At 47.6% G+C, this 18,812-nt stretch overlaps 2 protein-coding genes across 2 annotated transcripts in view; one reads left to right on the forward strand and one right to left on the reverse strand.

The window, feature by feature from the left end:
* Window positions 1-7,954, forward strand: part of mgat5 (alpha-1,6-mannosylglycoprotein 6-beta-N-acetylglucosaminyltransferase) — a 101,831-nt gene extending 93,877 nt beyond the window's left edge. The window contains exons 15-17 of the mRNA XM_079734640.1: window positions 906-980; window positions 1,298-1,455; window positions 7,238-7,954. Coding sequence (XP_079590766.1) covers window positions 906-980; window positions 1,298-1,455; window positions 7,238-7,436 — 432 coding nt within the window. The 3' untranslated portion in view covers window positions 7,437-7,954. The remainder of the gene's footprint in view (window positions 1-905; window positions 981-1,297; window positions 1,456-7,237) is intronic.
* Window positions 7,955-12,612: 4,658 nt separating this feature from the next.
* LOC307074126 (transmembrane protein 163a) overlaps window positions 12,613-18,812 on the reverse strand; it is a gene marked incomplete at its 3' end in the record, with an annotated part of 28,940 nt that continues 22,740 nt past the window's right edge. Inside the window, exons 6-8 of the mRNA XM_079734136.1 lie at window positions 13,254-13,365; window positions 12,940-13,081; window positions 12,613-12,673 (exon numbers count right to left, since the gene is read on the reverse strand). Coding sequence (XP_079590262.1) covers window positions 12,613-12,673; window positions 12,940-13,081; window positions 13,254-13,365 — 315 coding nt within the window. The remainder of the gene's footprint in view (window positions 12,674-12,939; window positions 13,082-13,253; window positions 13,366-18,812) is intronic.

Below are 18,812 nucleotides of genomic sequence, written 5' to 3' on the forward strand. Positions count from 1 at the left end.
ACGTGACCATTGGTAAAATGAGAAGAGATCAGGGTTTGCCTCGCTGGTTTTAATGTTCATTGAGAACCATCTAGGTCTGGGCCATATGGACCAAAAATTTTTCTTATATTTTTTGTGTCGATATATGATATAACGATGTTTTGAACAAAACAGGCAAAGTGTGTAGCGTAACTCAACACCACAAGTAATCACCATCAACCATTTATTTAGGTTTAGTTTTGTTTTTTTTGCTCAACAAAGCACAGCTTTGCATTAAACAAAGGTTTGAGGTTTGAACAATCATGGTTCACGGTTCGAGGTTGGAACAATGCAGCGTTAAAGAGATGGGCAGTCCCCAGCAAGGTAGGGCTGCTCGATTATGGAAAAAATCATAATCACGATTGTTTTGGTCAATATTGAAATCACGATTAATCAAACGATTATTTTTGAGCATGATGTATTTACTCAGCATATCTTTCCCAAAAAAAACTTTGTAACTGAGAACTTTGAAATTTCGCCTTAAAACAATACACAAAATGTTCAAAAAGAGAATGTTCCAATCTAAAATAACATGGAGATATGTATCCAGAGAGATCCAGAGATATGTATGCTCTTTCTGTAAAACATAAAAAAAAAATCTAAAAAAAAATCGATTATATTAATTTTGTGATCGTTTGACGCTACAATCGAAACTGCGATCAAAATTTGATTAATCGCCCAGCTATACCGCAAGGCCACATCAAAATAATATATAATATACCGGTATGGCGATATTGTCTCAACTACATATCTCCTTCAAAAATATACCGATATAACTCACCTTACTACCGGTATATTGCCCAGCCCTAGAATAGATTAGTCATGATAATAAGGAGTTTCATTGATATTATGTGTAGCATTTTCTAAGTGTGTGGGTGTGTCTCCAGATTGAACCCTACCTGCCCTACGAGTTCACCTGTGAAGGCATGCTGCAGAGGGTCAACGCCTTCATCGAGAACCAGGTACGCACACACACCACACACGCACACCAAACCGCACACAGAATAATAACATATTAAGAAACATTGATATAAAATGGACACATGTCCCATAATAACACAATATGTACAATACAAATAATGCAGAGTACGTCTATTTTGAGGATTTCCATCAAATATCATATTGACGTCCGTATCTCTGCCATCAACTATCAACACTCTTTCATTATTCTTTACTTTACGTTCCCTCTCCCCTCCCCTCCTCTCCCCCTCTCTCCACCCTACCCTTGTCTTTCTTCCCTCTCCTCTCTCCAACCCCCCTTCCCTCCACCCTCCCCCAGGACTTCTGCCACGGCCAGGTGATGTGGCCCCCGCTCAGTGCCCTGCAGGTGAAGCTGGCCGAGCCCGGCCGCTCCTGTAAGCAGGTGTGCCAGGAGGAGCAGCTTATCTGTGAGCCATCCTTCTTCCAGCACCTCAACAAGGACAAGGACTTGGCTCGGTGAGTAGGGGATAGGGAGGATGGAAGAGGGGGACCTGGCCTGGTGAGGAGGGGAGAGGGAGGAGGGGAGAGGGGGACCTGGCCTGGTGAGGAGGGGAGAGGGAGGAGGGGAGAGGGGGACCTGGCCCGGTGAGGAGGGGAGAGGGGGACCTGGCCTGGTGAGGAGGGGAGAGGGAGGAGGGAAGAGGGGGACCTGGCCCGGTGAGGAGGGGAGAGGGAGGAGGGGAGAGGGGGACCTGGCCCGGTGAGGAGGGGAGAGGGAGGAGGGGAGAGGGGGAGAGGGAGGAGGGGAGAGGGGGACCTGGCCTGGTGAGGAGGGGAGAGGGAGGAGGGGAGAGGGGGACCTGGCCTGGTGAGGAGGGGAGAGGGAGGAGGGGAGAGGGGGACCTGGCCTGGTGAGGAGGGGAGAGGGGGACCTGGCCCGGTGAGGAGGGGATAGGGAGGATGGAAGAGGGGGACCTGGCCTGGTGAGGAGGGGAGAGGGAGGATGGAAGAGGGGGACCTGGCCTGGTGAGGAGGGGAGAGGGAGGAGGGGAGAGGGGGACCTGGCCTGGTGAGGAGGGGAGAGGGAGGAGGGGAGAGGGGGACCTGGCCTGGTGAGGAGGGGAGAGGGAGGATGGAAGAGGGGGACCTGGCCCGGTGAGGAGGGGAGAGGGAGGATGGAAGAGGGGGACCTGGCCCGGTGAGGAGGGGAGAGGGAGGATGGAAGAGGGGGACCTGGCCCGGTGAGGAGGGGAGAGGGAGGATGGAAGAGGGGGACCTGGCCTGGTGAGGAGGGGAGAGGGAGGGTGGAAGAGGGGGACCTGGCCTGGTGAGGAGGGGAGAGGGAGGAGGGGAGAGGGGGACCTGGCCCAGTGAGGAGGGGAGAGGGTGGAGGGGAGCAGGGGACCTGGCCCGGTGAGGAGGGGAGAGAGGGACCTGGCCTGGTGAGGAGGGAAGAGGGAGGAGGGGTGAGGGGAGAGAGTGGAGGGGAGAGGGGGCCTGGCCCGGTGAGGAGGGGAGAGGGGGACCTGGCCCGGTGAAGAGGGGAGAGGGAGGAGGGGTGAGGGGAGAGAGTGGAGGGGAGAGGGGGACCTGGCCCGGTGAGGAGGGGAGAGGGGGACCTGGCCCGGTGAGGAGGGGAGAGGGAGGAGGGGTGAGGGGAGAGAGTGGAGGGGAGAGGGGGACCTGGCCCGGTGAGGAGGGGAGAGGGGGACCTGGCCCGGTGAGGAGGGGAGAGGGTGGAGGGGAGCAGGGGACCTGGCCCGGTGAGGAGGGGAGAGAGGGACCTGGCCTGGTGAGGAGGGAAGAGGGAGGAGGGGTGAGGGGAGAGAGTGGAGGGGAGAGGGGGCCTGGCCCGGTGAGGAGGGGAGAGGGGGACCTGGCCCGGTGAAGAGGGGAGAGGGAGGAGGGGTGAGGGGAGAGAGTGGAGGGGAGAGGGGGACCTGGCCCGGTGAGGAGGGGAGAGGGGGACCTGGCCCAGTGAGGAGGGGAGAGAGGGACATGGCCCGGTGAGGAGGGGAGAGGGGGACATGGCCCGGTGGGGAGAGGGAGGAGGGGAGAGGGGAACCTGGCCTGATGAGGAGGGGATAGGGAGGAGACAGGTGCTAAAAGTCTTTAGCACCTGTAACTGCAGATTTTGAATGCGTACACTTAAGTCACAGTAAATTTGAACTTGTATATATTTATTTTGCATGTGTACTCTAAAGTCACAAATATGTAACAGTACATTTGAAGTCGTAAATATTTTTTCTACCATTGTAAACACAAAATAGGGTCTACGAGTACGCAAGTCTGTGTTACAGGTGCACAAATCCTTTTGCTACAATCATTGCAGCGCAGTTGGTGCAAAACACATTCGCACACCCGTGTTTCATAATCTGAGAACATTCCCAAAATGTGTGCATTTGTAAACCCAAATTTGGAACTAATGTATCAGAAGTTGCACATCTGTGAAAAACTTCCTTACAAATAAAATGATATAGAACGCAATGTTGATTCAGCATTTTAATGAGCGAGCACAAGTCCATCGTTACAACTGCTCGAATCTGCTCCTGCAAGTCTCAGCTGTGGGGTTTTTTGCAGGTAGTTTTGCAACATGTCTAGGTGGTACATGTGTAGCAAAAGTGATTTGTATCCGTATGAGGCAGAGCGTCCGTGGGCGGGACAAAATTGCAGCACTAACCAATGAAAGTCGCCGGCAGGGGGTGCATTTTTCAAACTACACTGGGACCATCCAAGCAAACTCTTACTTTCTGGAGTCTTGAAAGTAGACAAGAGGGCATCCTACTTGACGGAGTTGGGTATCTTACATTACGTCAAATCAAATTACTTAGTTCAACTGAATTCCCCCCAAATTATTGCATTAACATGCCGCAAGTGTCCTTCAATGTATTTTAATGGCCTGCTTGGATGGTCCAAGTGTAGTTTGAAAAAATGCTGTTACATATTTGTGACTTTAGAGTACACATGCAAAATAAATATATACAACTTCAAATTTACTGTGACTTTAGTGTACACATTCAAAATCTGCAGTTACAGGTGCTAAAGACTTTTGCTACAATAATACCTTCATAAGCAGGGGAGGTGTTCAGGGAGGGAGGAGGTGGGGGAGGTGTTCGGGAAGCGAGGAAGAGATTGGCCTACCATGATGTGCAGTGTGGCTTGCAAGTGTGTGATTTAGTATGTGACAGGTGTATTTACATACAAATACATACATGCACAGATGTGCAAGGGGTGCAGGTATGTGTTTTCATGTAAAGGCCTTATCACTTCAAAACAATATGGCCGCTACTCCACACATCAGTAGACTAACATCAGGTGACCAACTCCACACATCAGTAGGTCTGCATCTTTGTGTAACTGACCAAATAATCCAATACCTCAGATTCTCTGACGTTATCCCTCTCCTTGTCAGAAAATGGCGCCACAACACCGGTTTATGATTAGTCAGATATGTATGACCGGTCACTGCAGTACTATTAGACTGGCAACAGATGGAAAGAGAGAACATTCAGAAAGGCAGAACTGTAACTGCAGCTGCACATGATAAACATTTACATGTAGAAAACAAGCATGTAGGCAACAACCATGTCGACTTGATGTTTGGTTCTTAGTGTTGTCCATTATAGCCTCTAAAGCAGTGGTCATCAACCTTTTTAAGCCCAAGATCTCTGACCTCAACCTGTGTGAAAGGCAAGATCTACCTATTGAAGACTTGAGAAAAAGCAGACTGCGCAGAATGTATTTCCAATTGAAGGCCTTTTATTGAGTCTAATTGTATGAATTACATGTAATTCTTTGCTCAGCAAAACTAACTGAAAACAAAAAATAAAGCCATGTGCCCTATTTCCCATTTATAATATTGTACAACTGTATTTGCACAACACACACACAACACAGCAAACACAACACAACAAAGAGGAAAAAATCTACACACTTAACTTAGCGCCATGTCCCATCTAAAGCAGCATCACCTCACAACGCCATCTAAAGGCAAAACTCTTGCAGTCATGTTGCTCAAATTAGTGTGATGGCTGTGACTGAATACTGTCAGTGAGTGCCTTGAAGTTTGGCTCATAGCTACAGACAGCCAGCCTGAGACAGTCAGTGAGGTGTTGGTCTGTAAGGCGGCTCCTGTACTTTGATTTGATTATTTTCATTTGTGAAAACGCCATTCCACAAAGATAAGTAGATCCAAAGTAGGCCCTCACTCATAGTGCACATGCAGTGAGGAGAGGATACTTCTCTTTGCTGACCAGTCCCCAAAAGTCACTGTCCCTTGATCTGGTTTTCAGCTCTATGTCATTTTGCAAATCAACCATCTCCATGTCAACTCCACTTGGCAAAGCAATTACATGCTGGAATCTGTCTGCTACCTGTTCTATATCAATGGGCAGGAATGGGTTTGAGAGGAATGCAACAATATCTTCCATGACGTCTAACTCAACAAAACGCCGATTGAACTCAGTTCTCACTTTGTCCAGCTGGGCACAGTACTGCTCAGGGTTAAAAAACATCCTTGTTTTTGATGGCGTGTGACATTTTCTCCAGGTTGGGGAAGTGGGTCAGCCTCTTGTTCTTTAGGTGTGTGGTCCAAACACCCAGCTTGGCCTTGAACCCATTCACCGCACTAATCATGTGGGGCAGGTGTCTGTCCTTTCCCTGCAGCTCGTTGTTGAGTGTGTTAAGTTTTGCCGTTTGGTCTGTCAAAAACCCCAGATCCAGTAGCCACGCATCATCGGACAGGTCCTCGTGCTCCTCGTTCCTTTTTGACAAAAAAGTCTCAGGCAGCAAGTCAACAAATCACTGCAACACTTTGCCGCGACTCAACCACCGGACTTCAGTGTGGAGAAGCAGGTCTCCGTATGCGGCATCGAGCTCATCCAATAACGCCTTGAATAAGCGGTGCTGAAGCGCTTTTGCTCTAATCGAATTTATCAGTTTGACCACCAGTGTCATGACATGGGGAAAAAGTCCAAGACTTTCCCAACCAAGGCCTGTTGATGGATAACACAGTGATAGTCCATGAATGCGGGAAATTTGGGGTCATTACGGCACAGCGCTAAGAAACCTGCCCGCACACCTCGCATTGCCGGGGCCCCATCAGTAGTAATGGCAACTACTTTATTAATGGGGATGCCGTTTTCGTCTATATACTTTTTGAACTCCTGGTAAATATCCTCACCTCTCGTTCTCTCCTTTAAGTGCAAAAGAGTAAGGAAGTCCTCATTGGTTGTAGAATCCTGGAAAGCCATTCTGACGAATACAACAAGCTGGGCTGTGTTCATTACATCCAGGGATTCATCGAACTGTAGAGAAAGCTATTCACAGCGGGACAAGTCTTTTAATACTTGTCGATCCACGTCCTCTGACAGTGATTCGACCCTCGTCACTGTCGCAGGGCCAAGCGGTACACCACGAAGTGCAGTTCTAATGTCGTCTTTGTTTTTGAAGTCGTTGAAAACTGTCTCTGCGGTGATGGCCATTGCTTCTTTGATTAAATCTCCATCTGTGAAAGGTTTCTTGTGTTTAGCTAGCAGGTGGCTAATGTAAAGGGTTGCTTCAGTAGCAGCCTTATTTTGCGTACCGGGTTTTGTGAAAAGCGATTGCTGGGCCTTCAACCCCAATTTCAGCCCCTCAATTGTTCTTGCACGGATTGCGCTCTTTGGGGGGGTAGCTGTCTTTGAATTTCGAGTGGTTGGTGTTATGGTGCCGTTCCAGGTTTCCTCTTTTAGAGGAAACCTGGAACAGTGCTTGTGTTTGGTGGCATAACATGCACACACACTTGTCTTTCACCAAAGTAAAAATAAACTCCTCTTCCCATTCTGAATGGAAGTTGTACGTTTTCGTTTTCTTTCGTGGAGCCTCTGCCATGCTAGCTATCACCAGAGAGGCGTACCGTAGCAACAGGCCAATATTGACGTTCGCGCCCCACGCCCTACTCTTCTTTAATCTCATTGGTCACTTAAATCAGACACTGTTAAATGCAGCGCTGCTACACTGAAAAAAATAGTAGGCCTCCAGAGAGGGAGAGATGTGCTTGCTATACTTATTATGAAAATGTATCATGCATAATATAGGATATTGTGTATTTATTTTTCTATTATTTTCGGGATCTACATGGAAAGACTCAAAGATCGACCAGTCGATCGCGATCGATGGTTGGCGACCAATGCTCTAAAGTCTGTGGACTCGAGAAGAGGAAGAGAGATAGGGGTAATGGTAGATAGGGGTATGTTCGATATATATATATATGAATTTATTTTTCCCTGCTCTCCTAACCCCTGCTCTCCTCCATCAGATTTGGGGTGGACTGCCAGACGGTGGAGTCCAGCGCTGACACCCTGGTGCCGGCCTACAGCGAGGAACGGCGCCACTGCATCTTCCAGCAGGACCTGCTGCTGTTCAGCTGCGCCGGGGCCCACCCCTCGCTGCGCCGCGTCTGCCCCTGCCGCGATTACATGAAGGGTCAGGTGGCGCTCTGCCAGGGCTGCCTATAGCCCCGCCCCCAGCCCCGCCCACAGGGGGGGACACGGGAGGGGAGGCACCCACCCCAGCTCCGCCCCAAAACCCCCGCCCCCAAAAACCCTGGCCCTTAGGGGAGAACATGCCCTGTGAGCGGCCCCCGGCCCCCAGCCCCGCCCGCGTCTGGGGAGATTCACACACACACACTCCCCCCCTCTGTAGCGAGATGATTCAGACTATTTGTGGTCCTGAAGGTAGTTTTACACTGGACTGTGAGGCACAAAGGCCCTGACCTCTGACCCCACACATACACTGACTAACCTACATACACTCACAAAAAGACACACAAATAAGCGCAATTACACACAAAAACATGACGCAGGCGAGCGAGCACACACACACACACGGGGCAGACTGCAGGCCTTAAGATATAGTTTTACACTGTACTGACTGGCTTCTCACCTGGCGCAAAACCAGACAAATATCTTTTTTTCTTTTTTATTTGTATCATTATTATTATTCTGATGATTGTTATCTCTGCTTTGAATGGTTGCCAGACACATCTTCGGGGGGGGGGGGGGGGGGGGGGAGGGTCATTTCCCGCATTATTTATATTTTCCAGTTGAATGGGCGTACTTTGCACACATGATGAAAAACGGGAACTTCAGTGCGGGTGAGCGAGTTAGGCCAGTAGAGAAACGCAATCAAACGACTCGTTTTGGATCAAGCATTTGTTTTACAACAAAGCTTCCGACGTTGAACCTCCCACTGGAAGTGGGAGGGGCTTGGAGCTGCCGCTGTCATATCTGTGATTTAATGAGTGTTTATGCTACCAACCTGGACTGAACTAGGGTACCGTTTGAAAACAAGATTTGTTTCTCCGGCCGATGGATGACATACGGACAGAGGTGTGTCTGTTTATGAATGAACTCCCACTAAAGAAAAAAGGCTGTGAAAAAAGTTGATAGATAAAAAATTAGGTTTGTGTAAAATGTCAATTTATTGCGCATCGGTGTAGAGTTCGCATCCTGGAGCTGTGGTTGATCTTGTTTCGCTAGGATGTCCAGAATAGTGGAACGCAGACAAATACCGCCTCGACAGCTGGGGTAAAAACGATGTGAAAACACATCGGTTTTAGATTTGCCTGCAGCCTATTCAGGAGAAAAAATATTTAAGATCAATACAAAAACAATAGTAGTAGGTAGGCCTACTGGTCATCAATGAAAAATTGCACTGTTAATCTATTTAGAGATTTAACAAAACGATATTAGTAACACTATATATTTTTAATATGGGTTTCAAATTATTTTCCTTTGTATTTATTTTGTATACAGAGCTTTATCTGTTTTTTTTTATTAAAATCTGTTTTTATTTATGGGAGGGATTTCTTTTTCATTTTATTTTCTTTGTATATATTTAATTTATGGTGAGAGGGATGGTAGAAGCGAGAGAAAGACGGTAAGCAGATTTATTTGTTTTTCCATCATTATGTTTTGTTCGGGAAACAGACCGATGTGGCAGACACATGCTAACGATCGCAGCACGAGGTAGGCCTACACGCAGACCAGTATCTAAATGTCTGAAACTAACTTCGTCTTTCTGTTTCCTTCTGTTGTCTCCGTAAGTTATAAGTCGGCTTGAGTTGAAGCGTTACGTCATTCCGAAGTTATTTAGAAAGCGAGCAGAGGCCATCTAGGGTTTATTGTTGTGAGATAATACCTGTTTATCGTCGTGTTCTGACCAGTTCTGGAGATGTTGACACATGATGGTGATGGATGACTATAACATGTCGGCCTACCCAACGAGTAACATGCATACCACATGTTTATGACTCAGTCGTCTCCCACCATTGAAGCCTGTGCCGCTACAGTAAAAGCCTGTTTCTGTGCACGCAAACACTTGGTTCACATCAAAAGAAAATGTATACAGTTCATGGACCGGTATAACCATAAAAATCATTTACAAATCACCTGTTCTGAATATGTGGGTTTGGTGGATAAATGGTTCCACTCCCATGTCCACGTGCAGAACGATACCCATGTATGGCCTACTGACGGATCAACTCTGTTGTGAGGTTTGTCGTGGGTTCATCAGCCAAGTCGGTTCTTTGAACATCGTCATGTGCCTTTTATTTCCCTTCATGTTCTGCTTCAGGCTTCGCTTTGGCAGTCCCCGTGTTCAGACCATAGATGCTGGGTGGACATGTGCGATTCCCGTGGAGGGTTTGGACTTTCATTAGAGGGAATCTGAAATAATCATGCGTCCTATGTTGTCACTGCATATAATTTGATCTGTCAATATTCCATTCGATTGTCAATTCAGGACTTGAGGTGGTATTCTGTTTCCATCGTCATGAGCTAATATTATTGCTGGTAAAGATATTAATATTTCCAATAGGGCAGATATAAAGTTTTGAAGAATCTCTTCAAACTTCTTGCAGTATTCTTCAACCACAAAAACACTCAAGAAATCCCAACAATAAAACGGTGTATGTCAATATTAGCATTTGTCACAGATTATCTTTCCCAAAGATTCTCTTGTGTGAGTCCTGTGCCTTCAGGATCAGATGAGCTGTGGTGCAGAAAGGCCTTGTTCACTTCTTGCTAATTACGCTAGCCCTGTACTGTTAAACCGTTTCATTGTTTTCTGTATCAATGTTTTTTTATTTTTATCGGTGGGTATTCAGTATACAGTTCTTCGTGTATAACTTGGCGAAACATAAAACTTTATTCACTATTTCTCTTTCTTTGTTCTTTTTTCATTTAGTTTACCAAATGATTCGTCTTTGGGAGTAAAAAACGTTTGACCAATAACCAATAACTTCGACCCGTCTGTAGAAGCCAGGGTCCTCGCAAAAGTTTGGCAAGGTTGAGAACATGTTGCGGAAAAGTTAATAACAAAATGACGACAAACTTTTTTCTTTCTTTTCTTTTTGTTTTCACAGTCCTTGACAAACGAGATATAACTTTATTTTTAAATAAACTTTTTTTTTCTGTGACAAGTCTCTGTATTAACTTCGACTCTACAGCTGAATAACATCATCACAGCAATACAGTATTTACAAAATCACACAAAAGCTACCATCATGAGGACCGTGTCTGTGTATAAGCTAGCCTGTGTTATAATGTGTGTGTGTGTGTGTGTAAGCTAGCCTGTGTTTCAGTGTGTGTGTGTGTGTGCGTAAACTAGCCTGTGTTTTATTGTGTGCTTCCATGTTAGCTAGCCTGTGTTTTAATTTGTGTAAGCTAGCCTGTGTGTCTGTGTGCGTGTAAGCTAGCCTGTGTTTTAGTGTGCGTGCATGTTAGCTTGCCTGTGTTTTAATGTGTGTGTGTGTGTGTGTGCACAAACAATGAAACAGCATTATTTTCTACCTCGCATGTGGACTGGTGCGCTGGTTGCATGCCAGAGATGTCGTGTGTTTGGTGAACAGAAGTGAGGTACATCTTCACCCAAAGTACCCATTTTTCTTTTTTTTACACCCTTGAAGTATCAATTAGCAAACCATGTTCAACCTCTCACAAAACGAAGGCACACGCATACACACACACAATTGCCATTCAAAAAACCTGACCTTTTACAATACAGTATATGCACATTCAAATTGTCATGAATACAGAAGCACAGACCTTCCGAAATATACATTCACAGTCTTTCTGGGAAGAATGAATGCGTACGCTCGCCTTCAGCTCTCACTTTGAACTCATTTCAGCTTCAAATGTTCATAACATGATTAAGTCTTACATATTGTGGAAATATGAAAGTGTACAGATTCATTTGCTGCCGTGGCGATACGGTTAAGGCTCGGACCACTGAGATGGGGTTGGTGTGCTACTTAGGTTGATGAATATTTTAATGTGTGCTCAGAGATGGAGCATGCAAAGTCACAGTTGTGATTTTCCTCGATGAGTCATTGTAGAGTTCATCGTGGTGAGCCGGTGTCCTTGTGAGGTAAAGCTAACCCAAACATACAACAGTAAATCCTGTTCTCAGCGTGAAGATTAAATAAAAGCATCTTACATCCTGTGCGTATTCAGTTTCCCCTGTAAACTAGTCGGAAAACCCTATCTAAACTAACCAAACTAAGACTAGTGACTAATGAGATTAAATATATGTGCTTATATTCTAAGAAAAATAAAATAAATAAATATATATATATTTATAATTTGTGTGATCGGGCCAGATTGAATTAATTACAAAGCATGTGGGCTCTCTACTGTTGTGCTAATTAAACAGCTGGGTGCTGCTTTATACATGGAGAACGACATCTCTTCTCGACATCTCATGGGCGGGATAATGCGACCTGTTGGATTCTGAGGCAGCTGAGATTGGCTGAAAGTGCCTGTTCTCAGCAAACAGAGACCCGAGCATTTTTTTTGTGGAATCTCCATGCTTGGGCGTGATTGCGTTGGTTGATTTTGCTGTCCGATCGAGCGACTCGAAACTCTGATTTAATTTTTTTCCCCTCACACTTTTCAGATATTGCAGTTGAAAGATTGACCACTTATCCTAAATTTCCCTCACAGGATTAATACAATTGTATCTTATCTTAACATGTCCTGAGCCTGCGTCCTCCTGGGTTATCGGAGCAATCAACCATAATTATATAGAGTAAGGATTTACAGTTTGGTTTTATATTAACGGATTTAAAACCGTTGATAGTTGGCAACAGGCGGAAAAAAAGGCCTTTCTCCAAAACCTCCAAACACAGGGCACCGAAGGAGCGTTCAACAACATATTGTGCTTTGCTCCATTTAATTGTGGCCTTAAGACAAATATAAATAAACCAGCTACCACTAGGAAACCAGGTCTCCACAACACAACTCCTAGTACTAAACCATTATCAAATCCTAATAAAAACCTTTTGGTTTGTTCAAATCACCCCACACCATTCGGTCAGCTTCAGTTTGATTTGTGCATCGGTCCCCGATGTGAAACGGTCTACATTATCACTAATTACTTCCGTTTCATGAATTAGTGAATCTTGTCGGCGGTCCGACGCAGCAGCCCTCAGACTGTGCCGGTCCGCTGTACCACAAGAAAACACAAAACATGATCAAACAGACTCTAAGGGTGGTGATGTGTGTGGGGGGGGCAGGGGTCGGGAGGGGGGCTGTGTATTGACATGCGGAAACACTCAAATCCGTCTGCTTGGCCGTGGAGACACAGCAAATGTCCGTCCTCCAACGTCCCCCCCCGCCCCCCGGGTTGGGGTCACTCGAAGCGTTCGTAGTTCCTGGTCTGTCTCATGCGCGGCACCATGTCCAGAAGGAGTCTGAAACGGAACAGAATGCTGACCACACCTTAAAAACATCTTGTCTTTAATTTGATCATCTCATCATGTCATGTTCTATACAGATACAAGTGCATTTTTTCATTATATTTACATATTCTATTGTTATTTTACGTGGCATTTCTGTTACGACACTGATTCCGCCAATCAAACAACAATCAAATCAATAATAATCATAATACTAGTTTGACATCAAACGTAACATTCAGCCTCTCTGAACGAGGAACAGAAGAAAGCAGAAGACTCACTTCACGCCGTAGGCCAGGATGATGAGTCCCATGAGGACACCGATGGCCCCGTCCAGGTACCACACGGTGGGCTGGTGCTTAAACACCTCCGCGCTCAGCAGGATGGAGAACCCCATCACCCCGCCCACCAGGGAGTTGAACCCTGAAACAAACGCACCCGTTTGTGATCAGGGTGCTGTGTGTGTGTGTGTGTGTGTCGGTGTGTGTGTGTGTGTGTGTGAATGTGTGTCCTACCTTCAGTGATCATGACTGTGTGTGTGGTTGTGTCTGTGTGTGTGTGTGTGTGCTCGTGTGTGCGTGCGTGCGTGTCCTACCATCAGTGATGAGGGCCTTGCTGGTGAGGACCCTGCCCAGCATGAACTTGACGACGGCCAAAATAATACAGACCAGACCGCTGACTATAGACACACTGAACAGGAAGTCATCCTGAGAGAGAGAGAGAGAGAGAGAGAGAGAGAGAGAGAGACACACACACACACACACATACACAGATAGAGGGAGAGAGAGAGATGTTTGTATGTTTAGTTGTGTCCTTTATGTAAATGTACATTTTCCAATAAAGCTATTAGAATTGACAGAGGTAGTGTGAGACAGAGAAAGACACAAAGAGAGAATGAGAGAAAGAGAGCTAATGGGGATAATAGTTGATAATATATCCTCCGAAACGTCTTGCTGTCGCAAGTTCGCCTGAAATGATCTATCCTCCTTTGACATCAATCATATCCTGGTAAAAGCAGCGCAGTGACGAGATGTAGAGGGAATGTTTATTGAAGAATAAACAAAGAACTTTCTGCTGTTGTTTCAGCTGACAGCTGTCAGAGGCCATTTTGGTTCTTGAGCCCCAGCAGAGAGGAGCAGATATTAGGAACACAGTTTTACAAAAGGATATTATCAACCATTCCGCAGAGTTTTTTTGAACCAACGAAGCAGATCTTTTTAATGAGGATGAGGTAACGATGACTCACTGATATCTTGGGCGGCTTCAGGGTTTAGTCTCCCCCTTCCTCACCTTCTCTTTATAGTGAGAGATCACACAACCTCCCCGTCCCCCGCCCTCGTCACTGTTCATGTGAGCTGTGCGCACGTATCTCTTGCCATCGACCACAGAGCGTGCTGAAACATTTCTTTGTGTCCGCGCTGCTCGTTATAAACGCTTTTCTTAACTCCAGTTATCCGGCGAGATAGGGGAGGGGGTAGAGAGGAGAGAGGGATAGTTGACAGAGTGTGTGGATGCGTGAAGCGGAGGGGGGAGTCATGTGGGGAGTGTTAATATTTGATATGGTGGAGGGGAAGCTGACAGAGAGGGAGGGGGAGCGAGCTAGCCTATGAGCTACTGCCGCAGGATTTCGGACTTCGTAGATGTAAGACAAAACAAAAAAAGGGATGTGAACAATACAATCCAGACAACAATACATGAAACAACGTTCTACACAGACCTGACGGTGAAAGACTCTCCTGACCCACCGCCTCGACCTTGAGTTGGTCACTCTCGTCGTTGTTGCCGAGCAACGCATCGTAAGCCGGAGAATAAGCATTATTTATTTATTTAATGTTTGAGCCAATGGGAAGCTACCACTCTACAAAAGCCTTCAGCCAGAAGTAGCAGACTATTTGAATTTACAGAGAATTTGTTTATATTTTGTATATGTTTATATATTGTTAGTTTAACAACTTTCTTAATTTCAGTCAAAGAGAACACGGAAATGTTCACCAGCTCTTGAGACCGGAACGGATCCTTCTGACTGAAGAAAGTGATGTTTGTTCCCTTAAAGGGGAGAACTCTCCTGAAGAGTTATATTTACAACTGACTGGGTTTCAGTCATGTGGGATGGGCTTGGTTTGAAGAGTTTTTGAAGTCACAAGACCAGAAAACACAAGACTGGCTGACATTTCACTGACAAGACTGCTTAAAGGACAAATCCGGTGTAAAATGGATCTGGGATATGTTTAGTATTGTGGCGACCACGGGTGTGGGCCCCATGTTCCGGAGCCGCGGGGGATTCTGGGAGTTGGGGTAGTCAGTTGACAAAGGGGGTTTTGTTGATTTGTTCTGTTGTTGGGGCTAATGGGTTCGGGATGTTGTGTGTTAATTGTGTGTTGTTCCATTGTTGTGTGATGTGTAGTGTGATCGGGACCATTAGTGAGAGTGTTGTGTGTGTTGGTCAGGTGTCCCGTGTTTCTGTTTCGGTTGGTTAATAAAGGCAGTCCGTAGTCGTGCGGTGTATGGGGCACGGAACTGCATAATTGTTCATCCTGGGCTCCCGTCTCGTCCTTCCCGTGCTGCTCGCCACATTGGTGTCAGAAGTGGGATTGGCCTGCGCGCGTGGATAAAGGATTGGGATTGACGGTCGAGCCCATGGAAGCCCCAACCGACGCCGACGCACCCTGCGTTGTGGGAGCGCAGCGGCCCACGGACGGAGAAATGGCAGCGGTCAACCGCCCCCTGGTGGCAAGGACGGCGGTGAAGCTGCCGAAGTTCTCCGGGGCAACGCAGCTTGAGCCGTACCTTGCTCAGTCTGGCTTGTTGAGTGGCACAACGGCTGGGGTGCCGGGGAGGCGGTCGTCCTCCTCGCCCTGGCGCTGGAGGGGACGGCGGTGCAGGCGCTCCTGGACCTGGCCCCAGAGGACCAACGGGACCTCCGGGCCTTGATCCGGGCGTTGGAGAGGCGTTTCGGGCAGCGGGCGGCCGTGAACGACAGCCGGGACCTGCTAACCAGCCGCCGCCGCCGGGGAACGGTTGGGGGCCTACGCAGCGGATGTACTGCAGTACGCCCAGCGGGGCTACCCCGACTTCCCTGCTAGGGCTAGGGAGGAACTAGCCCTTCAATCGTTCCTCCAAGGACTTGTCCCGCCGCGGCTGGGATGGCACGTCCGCCTCACCGGGCCTCCGAACCTCGAGGTGGCTCTTGAGGTGGCGGAACGGGCGGAGCGGGAGTTTTGCGAGCAACCCAGCCTGCAGCCGTCCACGGAGGATGATTGCCAGGACCAGTGTGGTCCGGCCAAGTACTGCTGCCGCCGCTGTGGTGCCCGGGAGGACGCGGCTGGGACAGCCCTCTCCCGTGGCACAATGCCAGTGGCATTCCAGTCCGGGCAGGACAAGGACCGGGTCCGGAAACCCAGGACACCGGACCTCGAGCCGGAGCAGTGTCGGTGGGTCAAGGATTGCGGGCGGACTGGACAGCGTCCAGTCCATCCCAGCCGCCGGCGTGGCCGTCGGAGGGCCAGGCGTCGGAGGGCGGCGGAGGATGGGGTGAACGGACGGCGCTCCAGCGCCGCCCTACGGCAGGAACTGGTGGGGGCCCCCGACCACACCCCCAGGACGAATAGGGACTGTTGGAGACGGGCGTCCCAACCAGGGAGGAAGGCTGCGCCGCAACGGGGCCGCCGCTGGCAGGGGCCAAGGCGGCGGCGCCAACCCCCTGAACATTCGGGACTATGTGTTGGGTGTTGGGGTCGATGGGACGTCTGACCCCTAAGGTGGGGGCTGTGTGGCGACCACGGGTCCGTAGTCGTGCGGTGTATGGGGCACGGAACTGCATAATTGTTCATCCTGGGCTCCCGTCTCGTCCTTCCCGTGCTGCTTGCACAGTATGATAACGAGTTGGGATGTTCGTTATGGAGCAAAAAGGCGCATGTATACACATTCTTAAGTTGGCTGTTTTTAGCCAATTCTACCAAAACGCTATAAACTTGGAACTATGGGGGCATGTGTTATGTTAAAAAATAAATCGCTATTTTAAACCACTTAAAAGGTTAGAAGTAGCCCGACACTACTTTGGTAGTATAATAAGGGTCTTAAAATATAAAACGAGGCATTGATAACTTTGTAAGTGTACAGATTGTTTATTAAGGACATTTTATACACACAATACCATCAGTAGTTCACCCGTCGACGCCATCTTGTTTTTAAGACTCGATAAGTAGATTGGCGAACACAGAGCTTGCGTGTTGTTGACGGATGGCACAATCTCTGTGTGCCATCCGCTACTAGTCTGCATTAAAGCACACACACACACACACACACACACACTAACACATCTAATACCTTCAATCATGTGGATTTGGTGGTATTATGGTTTAAGCCAGGTTTGGTGTCCGGTTCCACGGTTTCCACCCCCTCCCTCTGTCCCTGTGACCCGAGGGAGAAAACTGCTATAAATCCCGGGTTTTAATGCCAACCATCTATTTAAACATTACTTGAACATTATGACTGTATGACTGATGAGCTTATACTGTTTGCTCGCCGCTAACTCTTCGTTTGTCTTGGTCGAATCTAATGTCTGAAGAGTGCTTGCATCTATTTGTTTTTGTTTTTTAGTGGGTGATTAGCCGAGCACAAATTCAGGATCCTCTTATGGTCTCAGACATAGGTGACAGCCGGGGTCAGCCAAATATAGCATTACAGAAAAAAATATATTTTCAAAAGGTTATGCACTGCAAAATACAAAAACTGCAGGAAGACAAGAGGGCAGCTTTATGAATTGTTGCTTGAAGCTCTGGTTCCTTCGGGTTGTTTAGCGCCGAGCTGGGGGCAAATATTTGTTTTGACTCCCTCACGTCATCTCCCCTCATCGTTGATTTAAAACCATGTTTTTACTGCTGAAATGAATTAAGTCATTCGAGAGAAATAGAGAGGGAGAGATTATCAAACAGAGATCTGCATCTCATCAGCCTAGATAGATGACTACCCCTCCTCCTCCTCCCTTTTTACCTTCTCATCTCTCTCCTCCTCCATCTACCTCTCCTCCTCCTCCATCTCTACCTCCACCTCCTCCGCCATTTACCTCTCCTCCTCCTCCTCCATCCCTACCTCCACCTCCTCCTCCTCCCTCTCTCCTTTCCCCTCCTCCCCCCTCTCTCCTTTTCTCTCCTCCCTCTCTCCTTTACCCTCCTCATCACTTGTTCTCAGTCAAGTCCCTTGACTTTTATTTCCTTATTTTTGTACCTCAAACGAAGAGACCTATCGTGTCGCACCCGTCCATCTCCCCTCTGCGATCGCTGTCTCCCAATCTCCCGACTCCCCCCATCCCCTTTTCCCTCCCTTTCTCTCCCCCACTGCGGTGCACCTCAGTAGGGGGAGACCTCATTAACATTTCATCTGAGTAGGAGGAAGTGAAGGGGAGGAGGAGGGAGAGAGAGAATAGGGATCAAGGGAGAGAGACCGAGGGGGAGGAAGGGAGAGGTGAGGAGAGAGGGTGAAGGGGGGAGAAAGAGATGAGGGAGAGGGATAGAGAGTGGGAGAGGCAAGGGAGAGAGAAAGAAAGAGGGGAAGACAGGAAGAAAGAGATGGGGCGATAGGGAGGGAGAGAGAGGAGGTGAATGATGAATAAAAAAGGGGAGAACGCCATCCTCCTCACAGGGAGTTGTGTGAGGGGGCTATATTTAGCACGCCTGTGCTGGGATGCACCAACAACACACCTTGTGATTCATATTCTGTGCACGTGGCAGACAGTGAAACACTGGTAACATGTCTGCACTTCCTTAATGCTGGTAGCCTCTCTCTCTGTTTGGTCTTGCAGTGGGAGGTTTGTCTGTCGCTTTTGGTCTAGCCTACTTTTCAGGTCTCCACGCTGTTGAATAATTAAACAACGCTATGTGCAGTCTCAACAAGCAACCTTTCAAGCGAGTATTTAAAGCTAAAATCTCTATTAACGCCATTGACACTTTGTCTTCGAGTGCGTCAATTGTCTTTGAGTATTTAGATAAGCGCAATATAAATAACGTTTATTAGCCTTTTAGTAAAGTATTATGTCAATTGTTGAATTTAACAATTTTCTTACAATAGTTTTTATAATTAAACTCTCTGAACCGTTGGCTAACTCATGCAGCTATCCAAAACAGCTGATTTCAGTTGCTTAAAAAAAATTAACTTT

This window comes from Pollachius pollachius, assembly GCF_949987615.1.
Source record: "Pollachius pollachius genome assembly, chromosome: 4".
NCBI lineage: Eukaryota > Metazoa > Chordata > Actinopteri > Gadiformes > Gadidae > Pollachius > Pollachius pollachius.